Here is a 20,246-nt window from a genome sequence, read left to right on the forward strand (position 1 = left end):
ACTACATGGCAGTGTTTCGGACAGTTCATTAGAATGACCAACGTCTACCTCAGAGTACTCTTACCAACTGTCCGAAACATTGCCATGTAGTAACCATATAAAATTTGAATATAAATGAAAATATATATATTTTCATTGTTATCACTTTTGAATTTCCTTAAACGAACAATAATATATATATATATATATATATATAGTAATTTATAAAATTACTATGGCGATTAAGCTACACTGAATATTCCGCGTTTCATCCACTGTAGGATTCGTCAGGCTTATGCACATAAGCCTGACGAATCCTACAATGGATGAAACGCGGAATATTCAGTGTAGCTTAATCGCCATAGTAATTTTATAAATTACTAACTAGCTCTACCTACGTATTGAGCACTTTTGAAGTAAATACTTAAAGTTTACGCATAAATCTATACTTTCGTATATTAAATTTGTGTAAGTAAATGAAGTAGTTATATATATATATATATATATATATATATATATATATATATATATATACTTCGTTAAAAAGAAACTTTTCAAAATGAAACCTTCTGTTTCTCTGCAGAACAAAAGATATGAGTCAATGAATATTGAAGACATTCCAGTTGCTGATATTGACCTATCTGTGCCTTTACATGTCCCAGGTAAGAAAGCATGTTACACCTGCTTAGCATGGTCCTGATTGTCCTCATGTTGTAAACGCATGCTGCTCTCCTCATTGTTACGTGTTCATTTTTTTTATTGCTTTTTTTTTGTATGCATTTACAGTTATTCATAAGGAAAAAAAGAATGGAACAAGCAATAAATGAAGACCAAATATGATACAAAGAATCACAACAAATAAGTCATATGCCAAGAATCAATATTTCACCTCTTAGTTTACTTGAGGCTTATTCATGATTGACTATATTAACCAAACTCTAACCATATTGGTACATATGGTTAGAGAGAGAGTGGGGGGGGGGCTGAAAAATAAAGATGCTGAGGTTCTTGGCGGGCACAGGCATGGGAGGAAACAAATGGGTAGCTCAGAAGGTATGTGGGGAGATCAAATGGGAAGTGCATTTGAGAGAGGTAAATAAAAAAATTTTTTTTTAAAAATCAGACAAAAAAGGAGTTAAATAGGATGAACCTAGTGCAAGTCCAACGTAAGCAAGTTCTTGATGAACCGCCCCCCCCACTAAGTAATCCAATTTACAAAATTCCAACTAATGTTTACTATGCTATAATCATATTGACTTATGTATACCCATTAATCCTTACCCTCGAGTGGCCTCCAGGCCTTGATAATGGTGATTCCTATGTAAAAAAAAAAAAAAAAAAAAAAAAAAATTGATTATTATAAGAAATATTGATATCTTAAAATAATCAATAGAGAAATTTTCTGTTGAGGCGAGTTACTTGAACTGGAGTAGATGGTACATCATTAAGCAATGGTCATAACAATTTTAGCCATATCTTGTCATAAGTTTGCGAGTACAATATTAGGGCCAGAAGAAATTCTCTCGGTGTTAATTTGGTATAACTTGTGATAATATAGAGAGTGACATAGAGTTGGATAAATCCCACCTACTATGTTTTAATCATTTCCAATCTGTGTATGACTCTATCACTTGCTGAGAATGATTGTCTATTGTCTTGACATGTACCAACTGGCAATATATCAATGTGTGCAGTACAGTTGATGAGACAATCATTCACAATCTTGAACAATGTTTTCCACTCTATGCTCATGAGACTTTTAAAAATTTCTGTCCATCCAATGATAGGTCTTTTAAAGAAAATCAATGAGGTAATAGAGAAGTCTTTATCTCGTTGTACCACAGAATGGTGAACCTTTTTATTTTCACCACAAATGAATTCAAAGTGAAAATACAGCAAATTTGTAACAGATATCTTTTGTATTATTCATATAAGTATTATGGATAAATTAAAAGGCATGATTATAGGTACGGCGCATTTATTAAATTAACTACATGAGCATATATTACATTGTTGGTTATGAAAAAGAAGACCAATCTGGTCATCTTCAAGAGGAATGGATAATCTTGTGTGTGTGTAAATTTTATGTTTTGATCATTCTGGCATTTTTTAATGTTTGTATTCATGTGTAAATCAGCATTTTGTTTGTCTGCGCTGAAACGGATTGTTACCATGTTTTTTTTCTTTTTATTCATTCTAAACTAAGTACATCACCACTGAAACGTAAGGGGTTACCATGAATTAGGGGTCATATGTATACGGGTATCCTAAGTGGGGGAATTGTGCAGTGAGATGTTTGTTCACGCTTAATTTTTGAATGTTGGTACAGTCAGAAATGGGGATGAGAGAGGGAATTCCAAAGGCTATCAGTTTAAGGAAAGAAGTTATTAGAATAGAAAACTTTCCTTCATCTTGGGGCCTCTGCAGTGGAGGGATGAGGTTTTGTTTATTGAGGGGTCATCAGTGCAGTAAGATTGTTGAAGCACAGGAATGCAACATTGCGCTAATAGGACAGGAGCTAGAGCGTGTTAGACAGTGTAAGACTATATATCTGTGAAAGTGTGTGTGTGTACATTTCCCTACCTAACTATTCTGTCAATTTTCAGTCTAGACTCAAGATTTGATATAGGGGTATTGAGATTTGGGAAAATCTTTTTAATCGGTTTTCAGCCAGAAATTAGGCTGTCAAGAGGTCAAAGTTCAACGATTTGGCCTTTGAAAACTCTACCAAACTCCTCCACCAATTTTAGGTCTAAACACTTGAAATTTTAGATGTAGGTTACTTGGATATGGATCAAACTTTTTAATTTGATTTGAACCCAAAACAAATGTTAAGGGGTCAAAATTGAGTTCAAAGTTTAAAAAAATTTGACCTCTGCGGTTTCTACCAAATTACTCAGCCAATTTTTGGTCTAAATATTTTAAATTTTACATAAAGTGTATTAAGGCATAGGGCAAGCATTTTAATTGGTTTTGGGGCGAAAATTTGGCTGCCAAGAGGTCAAAGTTCAAAAGATTTATGAAGCTCAATCTAATTACAGAGCATATAACAAACAAATGACAAAAGTTTATATTCCAAATTTTATGATGTTGATCATCTTAGAATTTATTCATTTATGTTGACATTCACAATTCTTGACAGCAACTTTTTCGTAGCACAAAATCACTCATTTAATTATCATATCAATCAATGAATCTATTCTGCCTTTAACTCCTCAGAAGAAATAACACCTATCAATCTATTAAAAGTAAATAAAATGTATTTGGGCATAATTACAAAATCCGAAAATTGGAAAAGAAGTTGCAATTACTCCAATGAGGAGTTAAGGGCAGAATAGATTCAATAATTGATAATAATAATTAAATGAATGATTTTGTGCTACGAAACAGTTGCTCTCAAGAATTGTGAATGTCAATGTAATTAAAGGAATTAAGGTACTTGTACAGTTTAATCCAGACATTAAAAAATGAAAATATTGAAGAAAAAAAAGGTTATATTGTCTGTATTTGTTATGGAACAAAGTTCTCCCCCAAAAAAATTTCACTTAATTTCATCAAGTAGTTTTTTTTTTTTTTTTTTTTTTTTTTTTTTTTTTTTTACAGCGAAAAAAACAATTTATGATATCGAGCAAAAGGTTTGATTTTTAGGAAGAAAGGCTAGTAATAAAGATGGGGAGAGAGTGTCAGCGCTTTACATGGAGTTATCTCCCCATGGCATGTTAAAAATTTTCATAATGGCTGACTTTAACGTGCTCTCATAAAAACGTGTTTTTCCGCTATAAAAAAAAACTATTCGATCAAATTAAATGAAATTTTTATCGGAGATCTTCAGTCCAGAACGATACGTAGAATATAACCCTTTTTTTTTTTTTTTTCTTCGATAGTTTCATTTTTTAATGTCTTTTTAATCAAGACATTAAAACAAGTACCGGAATTGTTGAATGGTCAACATTTTGAATTTTGGAATGCAGACTTTTGTCATTTGTTATATAGTCCTTGTACGAATGTGCTAGGACACAATGTTTTCTATTATTTCTGTCTATCTAATCTAATAGGCATTTTCACTTTGCAAGAACATAATTGGTTGTCTCTTATATTTCTCTTGTTTTGGGATATTTTAAAATTTTATCTTTACTTTTTTCTTGTTATGCATTGAATATTTGGGAATGAAACCTGTATAAAATCTGTTCCTTATTTCATTCTAAACACTTTTCTTTATTAGAGGATTTTAAACATTTAGCTTTCGAAGAAAGTTATTTAAAAGCTTTTGTTTGGAAATTATAAGATTTTTTATTTTGAATAATTACATACAATGAGACGGTTGCATAATGGTAATAAGAGGAGAAATACATTGGATATATATATATATATATTGGATATATATATATATATATATATATATATGAGTGGAAAAAATGTATTCTAAAACACTGTCTAATTGTCATAATGTTGGAGGACATATTTTAGTACTGATAAAACAGATATGGAAGTTAGAAACTTTTTAATAGTCCTCTGGAGGCCTCTGTGTGTAGATTGATCTTTTAAACTAATGCACTTCAGATGAAAACATTACTTACGTGTCGTAGGTAAGACTTTTCTACTTGTATGGATAAGTGTTTATATATTTGCTTCTCTACGAAAGCAAATTAGACACAAGGTCGTTTTTTTAATGTAGTGGGAAAACCAGCTCCCCCAAAAAGGGGGCACTCTGGCAGTTTCCAAATAAATAGTAATTGTCTCAATATGAAGGGTTTCTCCTACATTGACCAAGAACCAATTACAGAACAGATACTACCCGGCTGGAAGGCCAGGTGGAAGTGCTTTTTTATTTTCTTACAAATAAAAGTAGTGTATAACTGGTTACTGTTACTAAAGGCAAAATAAAGTATTTGTACTGAATTCTACCCATATAAAAAAACAAACAAAATCTTATAGATGTAAAAAGAATTTTTACAGTGGAATATTTTATGTTACACCGACAAAGGGAGATAATAAAATCTCAGAAAATCACTTAAAATAGATATATTGTCATCTGGTGATATAGCTTAGTGGTAGAGCATTCAACTACAGATGGATTTCTCTTACATCTGTTTGCGTATTACTAGGCATTTCCATGTCTGGCAAAATGCCTTTAAACTGAACACTTATGACTCCTTGCAATTCCAGCTTCTCTTTACGTGTCATCTCTTATATAAATGACAGTTGTGTTTTCTGTGCATGTTTAGCTAAAACTCAGAAACTACACAAGATACAATTGCGAAACTCGTATTCTGGTTCAGTATAACAAAAAAGTACTGTGAATTATCACTGTAAAGTTTCAATAAAAACTACTTGATAGTAAAATATAAAAAGTCCATCTTCCTTTTTCAAACATGTTATAGAAACATTTAAAATTATTTAAAACAGTTTTCAGCTGATTTTTGTAGCCTATTTTTTTATATAACAAATTTATTTATTGGAGGGCTTTTTTACCTAGTGTAGATTTAGGCTTAGTAAAAATGTGATAATTGCTAATGAAAGTAAACATCTTTATTTTTTCATATTCAATAATTGGGGATGTTGTATGTTACATGTTGGAGGTGATTACAAGTTTAGCTCTATTAAAGTAAGAGGGGATAAGTTCTGCAAATCGTTGACAGTTCTGACTTTGTGAACTGTTTCTTTCAATGTCAGGGGAAAGTATGAGAATTGTTCCAAAAATAAAGCCTCCTATTTTTTTTTCTTTTTTATTGTAAAAGTTATGAAGATGGCAGTGGTATCATTAAAACGAACGACCTTTTCTGCTCCAGAATTTATATTTCTACATGATCACCATTTTCAATGCACTCTTGCTAGGAATTCAATAATGCCTTTCTGTTTCTGATGCATGTCTATGACAGGGGCTACTTTCTTAGTCTCATACTGTCAATATCTGCAACAGAGATGAAACTTTCAGTCATCATAACAATGCAATTTGCAATCTCTTCTGATTCATTCGGGTGAAATTAAAAAAAAAAACAAAAAACAAAGCATTAGTTTTTAAACACTTCTTGTATATAACAGCTGTGTTAGTTGCATGATGTTGTATGGGGATGAGTACTAGGCCTAACCCAGTACTCATTTGTCTATTATTGTGTAATGAGAAAACAATGACTAAATGACTATTGGGTTTGATCAGATATTGCATATTATCTCAAAAACCCTGTTGGCAAGGTTGGATATATCAAAGCTTAATGAACTCGTGATAATCAGTTATGCTGGTTTGGTCATGTTGAGGAGTCACTTTTGGATAAGAAAATGCCAAAAACGTGAGTTGGACGACCCAAGAAAACTTAGATGAAAACCATCAACAAAGATTTTGGGTAGTGGAATGTAAACAGAATCAATTCTCACGCTGTTAAGTTTGGAGATTGAAATTGTAGGCTGAGAAAACATCAGAATCCTGATGATAAAATAATTTTCTTTTAGCTTATCTCGATAGGTAAGAAAATTAAATTTTTCAATCTGTTAGAAAATTTTAACTGTAAAATACTTTAATTAAGATGGAAAAATTACTCTATTAAAAATGTTTGTGATGTCTATAAAAAGGAAATATGTCACAAACACCTCCTAGGATTTGTGAGAAAGACAACCCTAACCATACATATCTTGAAACTAGTTAATCCAGCGTATTTAAAGCACACTTCATTTTGATCAAGGGTTATGAGCCTTGTGCCTAATTTGTTTTTGAGAATTATAAATTTTCAGAAATAAATTTTTCAAAGGGTGCATAAAATTATAATGGGTAGAGCTGGCCAGTATGACAATTTCAGTTTATTATTTAATTTTATTTTAATCCCATTTATACTTCTGTTTCCTATTTTTCATATAGTATTTTGTCTTTCTAAGAAATCGATCCATCATTTTATGATCGTTTATTATTTTACATCTTAAACATGCTTCTATTTCAATAAGGATACGAACCTTCCAGAGGTTGAAACACAATTACAGGAGACGAAACCGGACATATTCTTTCTAAGTGAAACTGGCATAGGGCCGACCACTTCCCTAGATGAGTTCATAATTAAAGGATACTCTAACTTAACATCTAAATCTGACCCCCAAGATAGGCATGGAGTGTGTGCCTACATTAAAGATGGCTTTCCATGTGGTAGGGATATCTCCAGAGAAGACCCTAATTTACCTTATGTGCTTCCAGGTTGCACTAGCTTACACCACTGCATTTATATTTGCCCTCTATTGCCCGCACAACAGTGGGGTTACTATCTTTAAGAGTATATCTGAGAAAATTGACCACATGCTGTCTGCTCATCCTTCAGTTAACATTCACATTTGCAGTGACTTCAATGTCCATAATGTGGAATGGCTGACCCACTCAAATAAGACCAATGACGAGGGGAGGTTCTGTCATGATTTTGCCATTGCCTATGACCTCACTCAGATTGTTCACAGACCCACCCGTGTGCCCGATACTACAAGTCAGTATGCAAGCCTTCTAGACCTTTTTCTCACAACTTCCCCTGAGCTATGTTCATGTTCTGTTCTATCTCCTCTGGGATCCTCTGACCACTCCGTTATATCAGTTAAGATAAAAATGAAATGTAATAAGTCTTCAGACGTACCTCTCCACCGTACTGTATATCGATACTCTATAGCTGACTGGGATAGCTTCCGTACATTCATATCTGATCTACCTCTGCATTCCATGTTTAAAAAGGATGTGTCCTCCATAGTATCAGACCTGACTGAATGGTTAATTGTAAGTATAGACGGATTCATACCATTCCAAAAATTCCAACAAAAACCTAGCAGCCAGCCATGGTTCTCCCCAGAATGTGCTGCTGCTGCTATCGCGCACAGAAATCACTTTTTCCATAGCTACCAACGTAATAGATGTACTGAGACTAAAGCTGCTTTCAGGACTGTCAGCAACCACTGTAAAAGAGTAATAAAAAATGCAAGAGAGCTATATGCTCAGTCCATTAAATCCAAAGTAGTTGAGCAGTGGCTTGGTTCCCACCAGTTTTGGCAAATAGTAAACAGCATCCTGAACTGAAGCGTGCGTTCTATCCCAACCATCATCAATGGACCTGAGGTCATCTCGTCAGCATCAGACAAGGCCAGACTATTTGTCAAGAACTTTGCAGCTAATTCTACCCTAAGCAACGAAGGCTATCAACTCCCCGTATTTCCTCATATAACAGACAACATGCTATGCAACATACAAATATCTGTGCGTAAGGTCGCCAAACTAATCAAGAACCTTGATTCCAGTAAAGCAACTGGCCCTGACAGCATTCCAGTTATAGTGCTGAAAAAATTCCAACGAGAACTTGCCCCCATACTTACAAAACTGTTTAAGCGTTGCCTTAAGGAGAAGTGCTTTCCAACATCCTAGAAAACCTCATCAGTATGCCCTGTATTTAAAAATTCAGGCGAAAAATCATCTTCCTCTCAGTACAGACCAATAAGTCTCCTGTGTGTTATGAGTAAGTTGTTGGAATCCATATTAAATAAAGAAGTAGTCAACCACCTCAGCAGAAACAACCTTCTTAGTGACATGCAATCTGGTTTCTGCTCCACAAGATCTACAGCAGATGTGCTAACGGTTATATCTCATAGGATTAGTGAATCTCTTGACAAAAGCTTCCTCGCTAGGGCAATTACTCTTGACATATCGAAGGCCTTCGATAAGGTATGGCATAAGGGCCTACTTCACAAGATCTCCAGCTACGGTATCACTGGAAATGTTTTCTCAATTATTAAATCATTTCTCTCCGATAGGTTCATAAGAGTTGTGGTTAATGGGCAGAAATCAGAGGCCCACAGTATTAATGCTGGAGTCCCTCAGGGGTCCATCCTGGGTCCAACTCTCTTCCTGATCTACATCAATGATCTCCCAAAACACATACTTAAATCATTCGTTGACATCTATGCTGATGACACGACCATCTATGGCAACACATCAAAGGCCGTAAATGACAAAGTTCTCTCTCTCTCTCCTCTGATCTTGAGCGCGTGGTACAGTGGGGGAAGAGGTGGCTGGTTACTTTTAATGCATCCAAAACTAAGCTTCTATCCTTACATCATCAACGCTCTGGCATCAACTGAAATGGATGGCTCTCGTCTTGGAGAAGCTCCATGTTTTGACAAGCTTCTGGGTTTGACCTTTACTCCTGATCTGAAATGGAACACGTACATCTGGTCTGTTGCCAAAGACGCTGGGAAAATGGTGGGATCCTTCTAGCGATCTAGTAGATATCTCACTGCTGATGCAATTCTCTACCTATATAAGAGCCAAGTACATCCAAGGATGGAGTACTGTTGCCACATCTGGGCAGAAGCTGCTAGAAAGGACTTATCCTGCCTTGACAGAGTTTTAGATAGACTTTGTGGCTTAGTGGGGGATGCTCTTTTCTCTTCCCTGCAGCCTCTCTCCCACAGAAGAGACGTTGTGAGCCTGTCTTTGTTTTATCGTTATTTCCATAGCAAGTGCTCGTCTGAGCTCCAATCTCTGGTCCCCCCCCTCGCCAATCTTTCACGAAAAACACCGTCTAGCTGAAACTACTGTCATTAATTTTCCCCACTCTTTACCTGTGCTTAAATCCAAATGTAGATTCCATGAGCAGAGCTTCTTTCTTAGAAGTGCACGACTGTGGAACTCTTTCGTTTGCCTGTTTCCCACCTGACTAAAGATGTCTTCAAGTCCAACATAAACAAATTCCTGACAAACCGCTCTCTTAAGTAAGACACCCTATCAAATATCAATGATTACTATGATACTATCTCATTGATTACTGTACACGCAATAACCCTTATCCCCGAGTGGCTTCCGGGCCTTGATAAGTGGTGACCTCCATGTAAAAAAAAAAAAAATCCTCTTATTTAAAGAATTAACTGTTAAAATACAACCTTCTGCAATACTTTTATTTCAATTTGAAATGTTCATTACTTAAAACAATGATCATTATGACCGATTTCATGAAAGATTTATGAAGAATGAAACCTTGAATCTTTGTTCAATTCTAATTCTTTAACTTGCCTTATTTTGGCATGCAGTTATGGATCAATTCATGTGTAAAAGAGAAATCAATATAGTCATAGAATTACATTTTCATGATTGTTTGATGCAGAAAGCAATCATAAACTGGTGTATTAAACTTTTTTTTAATTGCATTTTAACCCCAAGCAAGGCACAGTGCCATTTTGATGTAGGGGGCTACCATCTAGTACATAATTTTCAGAGATACTATGTAGGGAGTTGAGCAGCAAGATGTCTGTTAACATTACACCTAATCTTCTGCATGTCAGTACAGTCGGGGAAGCAGGAACTCTGAAGGGAATTCCAAAGTCTAGCAGTTCTAGGGAAGAAACCATTAGAGTAGAAAGCTTTCTGGCATCTGGGAATCTCTATTGTGTAGGGGTGGGATTTTGCTGCTTGTTGGATTTGTCGGGGGGTATTTACGTTGAGGTACAAGAGTTTGTAGTTCGTCGGAGCATCTATCATTAAAATACTTGTTTAAACAGGCAGAGGGATTTCGTCAATAGGACAGTGTTTCTTGTTTGTTGTTTTTTTTTGTATTTTCCCCGATTTTCTTATTTGTTCAAATTTGGGATAGGGCATCCTACTGGATGCCAGACATTAACCTGCTGTCTCCTATATTCCAACCAGGCGATCTTTTTATTGTATATGTAGATAAATGTGCATGGTCTGATGTTCACAATGAGCACAAAACTGTCAGTCACCATGAAAGTTCAACTTCATGTCTATACTACTTTATTCTATCTATGATATTCATAAATCGTATCGAGATAATTATTAACTTGATAACATATCCACTTTTAATATAAACTGCACTTTATTTGTTTGTCTGTCTGTCCATATTTTTACTTTTGGTAAACAAATATCTCAACTTGTTTTATAAATTAAAAGTATTGCATTAATACTAAATAATAAATTTAAATGAATACATGAGAATGTTTCTTTTCCTTCAAAACATGCAAGGCTTATACCATATATAGACACATTCTCAAACTCTCTCAGACAAAACTTGATCCAGCTCATTTGCATATGAACTTTTTAAAAGTTTTTAATAAATTGTTGTATAACAAATTTATAATTAGTATTAACAAATGCTATTCTATGTATGCAAATAATTTTATTTGTAGTGCATGTATTATAATTATTAATGCAATTAATTAGAGATTTTATTTAAAAAATGATAGCTCTTTAAAAAAACATTTTCATCATTTCGTTTTCAAGGGAGATAATTACATGAAAACTTCACGTTTAATAGTGCTGGTGTTTTGGATAAAAAAAAATTTAGCCTGAGTGGTCAAGTCTACTTATATTATAAATAGCACTTTGTTTAAGTTTTGGTAACGACTATCAACCTCTTTTCCAAAATTGAAAATATACCAGTATTAATATCTTAATTACTTTTTCTTTAAAGTAAATAATTTCCTTACAATAATGTGGATGCCATAGCTGAGAATCAAAACTGAAACTTTGATGCCTTCAGTCTTTCGTTCTACCAACTGAGCTAATTCGTAAACATTATGAAAAATATTGGAAATTGTCTTAATACTCTAAAACAATTTATGTTGCTTATTGGCATTAAATCTTTAAAAATGTTTCTTGCTTTAACTATATATTGATGTTAAAAACAATTGCAGATAAAAAGAAATATAAATAAAAAGTATATAACAAAATTTTGTAAGAAAATGTATTCATTTTTTTAAAAATTTTTTATTCATTACAAAAATATTGCAAATTAGACTACCTCATGAGAAAAATGTTGGGAATGAGGGTATTTATATCAATAATATTGTGGGGTCAGCACTTGTCTAGATCCATATTGTATGGTAATTTATAGAAAATGAATTCCTTGGTAGCAGCATCATATCTTTTTGCTTTGTCTTAACATCTAGATTTCCACTTTGTGATTAATTAGTTACATTTGAAAAAAAAAAAAAAAAAAAAGGAAACTACTTGTTTATAAATAATTTAAAGTTCAATTTTTAATTTAATTTTTTTTTAATTTTTGAATAGAAACTTTGTTAGAATATAAAGTGTTCATAATTCCTAATTAAAATTTTTTTACGAATTCATTATCATAATTTTTTAATTGTATAATTGAGAAAGTTTTATTTTTCAAAAAACATTGATATTTTTGACTGAAATGTATTTTACACAGTAACTATGACAAATACTCGGACAGAAAAATGGTTTCATCAAAATTGATTTGAAGCATTTTAAAGTTTTATTCAAATATAGTTGAGATGTGTTTATTTTGAAAGTAGACGAGTGTTCGCCTCACATTGAGATCTGTTTACTATTGTTGCATGATCTTTCACCTGATGATGTTGTAATGCATAAACACTTTGGATGATCGGAAGATACATTACGAAAAAACTGTACAAACTATGAACACAAATTTCCTGTGTCAGCTTTTGTGTCTTGGTATATATAATGAGAGAGAAGAGGGTAACTGGTCAGCCATAACACAAAAAAATTTTTTTTTTTTAACCAAAGATGTTTTGCCTGACTTACTCTGTGTGTATGTGTATATATATTGTATATATTATTTATTTGTTTGTTTTTGTAGTAAAGAATAGGAAGTATAATTTCCTTTATGAGGTATGCTAGTAGAGTTTGTTCTTCTGGCTTGGCTTAACTGTATGCCTGTGTGCTCTGGGGTAGGAGAGGAGGTAATCTAGTGTAGATGTTTTTATTTTTCCATTTTCTATGCTAAGGTCAATAAAATCAAACTTCTTGAGCTGAAGAAAAAAATGGGGAATTTTGAAAAGTGAAAATTGTGACATGCAATTTGAGTAGAAGAATAATGTTGAATTAAAAACTCAAACGCTTGCTTGGAATAGTGTATACTTTATTATTTTATTGTTTCATACAAGGAAATTACAAAACATGAAACAAAAAATACTTAATATGTATTTAAATGTCATTAAATGAACTTTTTTTTTTAAATTCTCACTTTTTCTGAAGATATTTGTTAACCCAAACAAAATTAGTTTATTTCTTGTTTGTTTTATTTTTCCTGTGTTCAATTCATTCAACAAAATGTTGAGGCTAGATGAAAGACGTAAATAACCAACACAAAATCAGCTTATTTGAATGATTAATATTTTCTTCTTTATTGATCAAAGATTTCTGTGAATTTAGATCTGAATTATCAATTTGTAAAAATACAAAAATAGATAAAAAAGATGAAGTACAAATATATATATATGATGATGATTGCAACGTCTTGTCAGACGAGTGCCACTCCCTCAGACACTGAAAGTTCATGAGCCCGAAAAATGACATAGTCCTGCCAGCAAATTCACATGCTCAAGCAGACATGACACTAAAGACTGTCAATGTTATACATACATATATATACACGCACACACACATATACATGCGTACATACACAATACGCACACATACATACACACACACATGCAAACATAAACAAGACGGTCATTGGTATACATAAATGTATACATGCATACATACATGTCTATAAACATACGCTCATATATACCCATATACATACACAATGCATAATACACAAACATACATATACATACCCACATTCATACATACACATATACATCCACATATACAAATACATACACACATATACTTACACATATGCACATATATATACATACACTTACCTACATATACATACACATCCATATATATGCATTAATACACACACACACACATACAAATACATATACATACACACCTGCATACACACACATACATGCATACAAACATTTATAAATGTATATATGTACACACACAAACATATATACCCATAGACACATATACATACATATACACATAGATATAAATACATATAAACTCACATGTACATATATAAATAGACACACACATACATATATAAATATACATACACATATACATAGATACATAGATACATATAATGATGGCAGAATAATTGTTACATGCATCCAGCATTACAGGCGTACACATGTCACAGCTTTTTTATCGCCACAGGACTTATTTTCTTTTTTTAGACAAATACCTGAGGGAGTATCTATACAAAATGGTGTTACAGAGTTTTAGCTTTGTACGACAGCTAAATCTCTCTCTCGGTTCAAAATGTTGACATCCAGCAACAAGCAAGAGCAAGATAGCCAGCAACAAGTCAAACTGCAGACCAGCTTAATGCGGGTACTGGTCTCCCGCTTTGTTTTTTTTTTGTTTTTTTTAAATAAAAAGTTTGGTTGAGACAAACACTTTTGGAATAGTAACTGACGATGATATAAACAAATTCACACATTTTTTCACAAATAAACTCAGCGACGGATAGTCAAAATGTAAACACATATATATATATATATATATATATATATATATATATACACTGCGTATCAAATTAACGAGTTCACATTTTTTTAAATATTTAAGGAATGAGTGAATAAAAATCCATGAAACTTTGAGAACGTGCTTACAATACTATTCAGCTACTCCAGTCAAAAAATAAAAGTATTTAAAGCAGTATTAGCCGAACTATGGCCGAATATAGGAATATTTCATTCAGTGTGTCAAGTTATTAACGAGGTTGAGAAAAAAAACACAATATACCGATAACTTGTTTATTAAAATAATTTTCAAACATTAGATGAACTAGTAAAAATGCTTAGAACACAGTAACTACATAGCAATTTCTATGTTGACATAATTAATAGGAGATATACGATCCTTTTTTTATGAATGACTTGTAAAAGATGTTGGTCCACAGAATTAGTCAAATTTGGGATTTCGTCAAGTTATCCCTCGCAATACCTCTTGGAGAGCATCCCACAACTCATCTTTGCTCTTAAATTGGCATCCACTTGTATAGAGGCGTCGCTTCATGATACTCCAAAGGTTCTCAATTGGGTTAAAATCTGGTGAATTCGCAGGCCACTCCATCTTCCGTAGCCCAGAGAACCCCAGTTGTTGCAAATACTCTTTACTTTTGTTTGCTGCATATGAGGGAGCATTATGCTGCATAAAAATAATGCCATGTTACAAAGTGCCCATTCAGAAAACCTATGTAAACATTTGACGTCATTTTTATGCCTTCTGGGACTCTCCATGGGCCAACTAATAGTACCTCTGAAAATCTCAGTCTAAATCATTATCCCACCACCACTTTGTTGGCGCCTTAAACCCTGATGACGATGTCGTCCATCTAGGACCCATCCTAGCTCCAGCCATCTGGGCCATCAAGAGTGACACGCACTTCATCCGTGAACAAAACTTTGGAAAAATCCATTTTCATGTTGTTCTCTGCCCATTTCAATCAGTTTTGTATGTGATGTTGCTTTAATGGAGGCTATGTCACAGGCTTAACAGACGTTACCACTTCTTTCAGAAGGCAACATAGAGTAATTCTTCAATCCGGCTTGGACAAAGACTTCTCGACTTGTCTGCCCAGGGTTCTTAACAACTTCACGTTTAATTTGGAGTAGAGAACGGCGTGAAACAACTCTAGATTTACCTTTATCAGCTCTCTTACATACCTTTATAGGGTTCTTGATAAAGTTCTTCAGTTTGATGGTACATCCTATCATTTTCGATATTTCGAGGGTAGTTTCACCTTTTGCTAGCTGTTCTGTAATAGTACTCTTTTCAGAACTACTCAAACCACCTTTACAACCCATTTTATTGATGAAACAAACTGTCTTGTTAATAATTTGATACCTCAAATTTCACAGTACATGCAGCTCAGTATTGCCAACGTTTCCGAAGCCTTGGATACGAAACTACCGGTAAGTTTCTGAAACTGGTAAAAAAAGTGTTATCTTGTTAATAATTTGACACACAGTGTATATATATAAATAAATATATCACTTTATGAATTTACATAAATTTTATGTAAATATTTTCAGTATTTCGACAGTGGTTGATACGTATGTAAGGTTAGATTGTAAGTTTTGAAATGTGTCAATTAAGCTACTCAAAATTTTTCGCATTTCATATATATATATATATATATATATAAACAAAAAATAGGAATTTTTTAAATTTTTAATTATTTCAGATCGAAATTCATTTGGAAGAAGTCTTTCAATCAATAAAGCCAAATGAGTTCACTTAATGCTATTGTATTGTGCTGATTATCCTCAACATACATTCATTATTATACCAATAGTATTTTTCTAAATCTTTTAAATTATTTGAAAAGAAACTGTCAATGTCATAATCAAAAGGAAAGATTCTAATTTTTCTTAAAATTTAATTTTTTTTTTAAACATATTTGTTCATTATTTAACAAATAAAATATTTGAATTTTTTTTCATAGACATCTAAATTCGTTGAAGTTTAGAAAAAAAAAATTATCGCTTGGTTGATCATTGTTGGCTTCTGTATTCATTCATGTTTATTTTGTACGTATTTGTTCCTAGTTTGTGTGCATATTAGTCTGCATAAAAAGAAAAAAAATTGTAAAAAAAAAATTGTAAAAAAAAAAATAGCTTACTTTAAAATTTTATGCGATTATGATATAGCTTATCTTTAAAACTTGTCTATTTTAAATGCAGTAAAAAAAAATTCTTTTTTCTTGATTTTTTTTTTTTTTTTTTTTGTGAATAAAAAGATGAAGAAATAGTTTTGATGTTTTTTTTATCCCTAAAAATGTTGCTTTTATGACATTAGATTTTAAAAATTTTATATTAGTCCTTATGATAAATTTTATTGAACAAAATACAGTTGGATTTTGTCAAATATCTTTATATCTAAATACAGGCGTTCAGAAAATCTCTGAAATAACATGGGATTATGTCCTATACCAGTATATACGTTTAGAAATCTGGCATAATCACGATAACACACTGGTTTTTATTAGATCACTAAAGTTAAGCAACGTTAAGCCTTGTCAGTACCAAATGGGTGACCATTTGGGGATATCAGACGCTTTGTCTTTAGAGTATCAACGACACCTTGCAAGAACTGACGAGAATATTACAAGCATCTAGGGACCACTTGTGAATTTTGGACGAAACTGATTCAACCCGCCTATGAATGAGTGCTATTTCAGTGTAGTTCCAGAAATGCTTGGTTTCCAAGTCCTAGTCGATTGAAACGAATAATAAAAATTCTTTATTGTGAATATTTAACATAGTGTGTGATGGTACACTGTTATTTCTACGTATGGGATGTATAAACAGTAGGCAACAGGATCATATGTAAAATAAATCTGGGCCTGGTGTTGCCATATACACTAATAAAATCATGAGAAATAACATCAAACAAATATAAAAGGCTCAGAAGAAAGATCTGAGTGTCATGATGGGTAGAGACTCCTTTAATAGTCAACACGGAGGAACCGGTCGGTATTCTGCAAATATTGTATGTTATTTCAATAATACAGAATACAGGTACATAAATATGATCAGCACAAACTAATGACTGTGCAGAGGAAGAAATGAACCACAAAGAGAAGTATATTAGTAATTGTAGCTATTACAAAAACAACCTTCATGCACACACAGAGGCTCATTTACATGTATAGATCATAATCCTGAAGTTATGTTCTTGATTTTTCAAATCCTCTGTATACTTTTTTCCTCTTGATTTTCCCACAATACTCGACAATTCTTCAAAATTTTGCTCCCAAGTTAAATTAAAAGCACTAACGTATAATGTAGCTTTCTAATTGGTTTTACACTTAAACTGATTGATCTTAGTTTTTAATTTATGGATTATTTTAGGATTGAACATGATCAATGAAAGAATTATTGGCAAAATAATTTTGTAATAATGGTAATTTTTTGTTTTTCGTTGAACGATTAAAGAAAATATGAAGATGTATTGCTTTTGTTTTTTTATTGTAAAATTGATTTAAAAACTCAAGCCATGCAAAATTTTTTTAATGCATAGTTGTTCGTTAGAAATCATTTAACAAATGATGTTTCAACATAAGTTTTAATAAGTATGAAAAACTGAACTATCAAACTATTTACATTTCATTAAAAAAAGAAAAAACACAGAAATTGTATGAAAAATTTTTTTTTTAATGAAATATCAAAAGAATTTGTTTTAACGATATCTGAACAGCAAACAAAAAATAAATATAAAATAAGATTTTGCCTTAAAAAAACCCAATTCATTACTCATAATGGCATTCAAAATATTTTGATATAGAAATTTTAAAAACTGTTTTTTTTTAACTTGTGCACCTGTTGAATTGACCACATCTTGAATTGAGGCTGATCACGCCCCACAATTCGATGCTGCGGTAATCATGAGTATGAACCATTTGTGGTTCCAGCAATGTAGATCACACAGGTGGGGGCCCAGAATCAGCCTGGCATCTTGTTTCACCGTCTTGATCCAGCTGTTCGGCTGTCTGCTGCAACATTTCTTCCAGCCCTGCGGTGGGGCTGAGTCAACAGCTTCACAAATGAAATTGCCTGGTTGTTGGTGAAGGGCGTGGCAAAACTATTGGAGACACCTTGTGAGGATTACTTAATGATGCCATTATTCTCATCCAAACTGTTTTAATTATGCTGATATTTTGAAAACTTTTTTAACTCATGCATTTGTTTTGGATATATCACTCTGCAAAAAATGATTTGCTATAAATTTTTGCCATCATAAATGAATTCTGGTTCTGAATTTTTTGAGATGAGGATTGATAATTTGGGTTGTTTGGATTACTCTTCTCATCTTCTGTGTTATTCTCGCAATGTTTCGGCCGGTGTAAATTCAGACCTTCTTCAGCTGTATCTTGTTGAACTCGGGAATCTTTACACAAGAACTTGTGACATAATGGATAGAATACTAAGTAAAATTCAGTTCTAAGTGATAGTTCTGGAGGTTGAAGGTTCAATTCTACATGTGTAGGTGATACTAAAAATACAATTGCGGATTATTTAAGACTTCTACTCAATCATGGCTGACTGAACGAAAGTATGCTGCCCTGTGGATTAAATTTGTAATTATGTACAAATTTCCAGATTCAGCAGAAAGATTCACGGATTCAACAAGATACACCTGAAGAAGGTCGGAGGTTACATTTGTGGAGGACGCGAGGTTACACGTCATAACAGGAATGAATACACAGAAATATCACTGTTATGTACAATCAAATATATACATTTATTTAGATCATAGTTTGTAAAAATTTATATGAGTAACGTTACTTACATGTAGGCCTCAAGAGTCCTTGCTGAGAATCCGAACGATGGTTTGGCCATTGTCAAAACCGGACAGTGTTTTCGTCGCGTCTGCATTGTTGTGAGGTCCAGTGAAAAAAAGTATGACACAAATCAGAAATGAAGGTAGGCTGTATCGCCCGCCCCCTTGTGGCAAAGAATGATATTACCAAAGTTAAAGAATAATTGTGATTGTCTTATAATAATCAGTTTGTGTTCGCTTGTGTGGAGAACTTGATTCCCACACATCAGCCAATATGTTGTGAGAATAACAGCCAAGATGAGAACGGTAGTCTGAAGAATCCAAATAATACAAATCATAAATGATTTTTTTTTGTCTTTATATAAATCAAATTGCTATAAAAGAACTCTGCAATTCTAAATCATTTTACTAAGATTTTTTTCCATTGTTTTTTTAATGAATTATATTTAATGTTTATATAGTCTTAGTTACAATTGAAAATTACATTTCAAGTAAAAACACTTTAATATACTCAACATATCATGCAGAAATCAGTATACTTACCCAAAACTAAAAAAAAATAATGATCACGTCAAAAATCACGCAGAACTTTTTATTAAAAATAAAAATAGTTATTATTGTATTTTTTCTATCCACATAGAGATGTAGTACTTGTTGCTAAAATGACAAACTGCATTACCTCCCCTGATTTTACAGTAATCATCAATAGTACATAATACAATAAAATTGCAATTTATGGTAAAATTAATTTTTATTCGTAATTTATCTTTTATTCTATCTTTTTTTTTTTTTAATTTTTGTTGAATACTTTTTTTCTGCATGATATGCAAGTACATCAAAACTTTTTTTTTTTTTTTGTATTAGTCACAAGTGAAAATTTGATTTCAAGTGAAATCAAATTTTCACTTGTGACTAATACCATATAAGCACTAGATGTTTTTCATAGTTTATCTTTTGTAACATTGTGAGGATTCATTTCAAGAGATTTAATTTTTGTCTATCATATTTTACTCTTCTGATCCAAATGTTCGGTAATTGCAAACACAAACAAAATGTTGAATTTTATGATTAAGATCTATGGCTTGAGGAGATTGCAAGAAAAAAAACAAAACAATCTATGTAG

At 32.6% G+C, this 20,246-nt stretch overlaps 1 protein-coding gene across 8 annotated transcripts in view; it reads left to right on the forward strand.

Annotated features, from left to right (window-relative positions):
- LOC145280020 (AP-3 complex subunit delta-1-like) overlaps positions 1 to 20,246 on the forward strand; it is a 388,277-nt gene that overhangs the window by 330,687 nt on the left and 37,344 nt on the right. For all 8 annotated transcript variants that reach the window (XM_080131661.1, XM_080131662.1, XM_080131663.1 and 5 more), the window contains one exon: positions 563 to 641. In XM_080131661.1, the coding sequence (XP_079987787.1) occupies positions 563 to 641 (79 nt within the window). The remainder of the gene's footprint in view (positions 1 to 562; positions 642 to 20,246) is intronic.

Source organism: Euprymna scolopes, chromosome 7 (assembly GCF_053919585.1).
Source record: "Euprymna scolopes isolate OS-2025 chromosome 7, ASM5391958v1, whole genome shotgun sequence".
NCBI classification, from domain to species: domain Eukaryota; kingdom Metazoa; phylum Mollusca; class Cephalopoda; order Sepiida; family Sepiolidae; genus Euprymna; species Euprymna scolopes.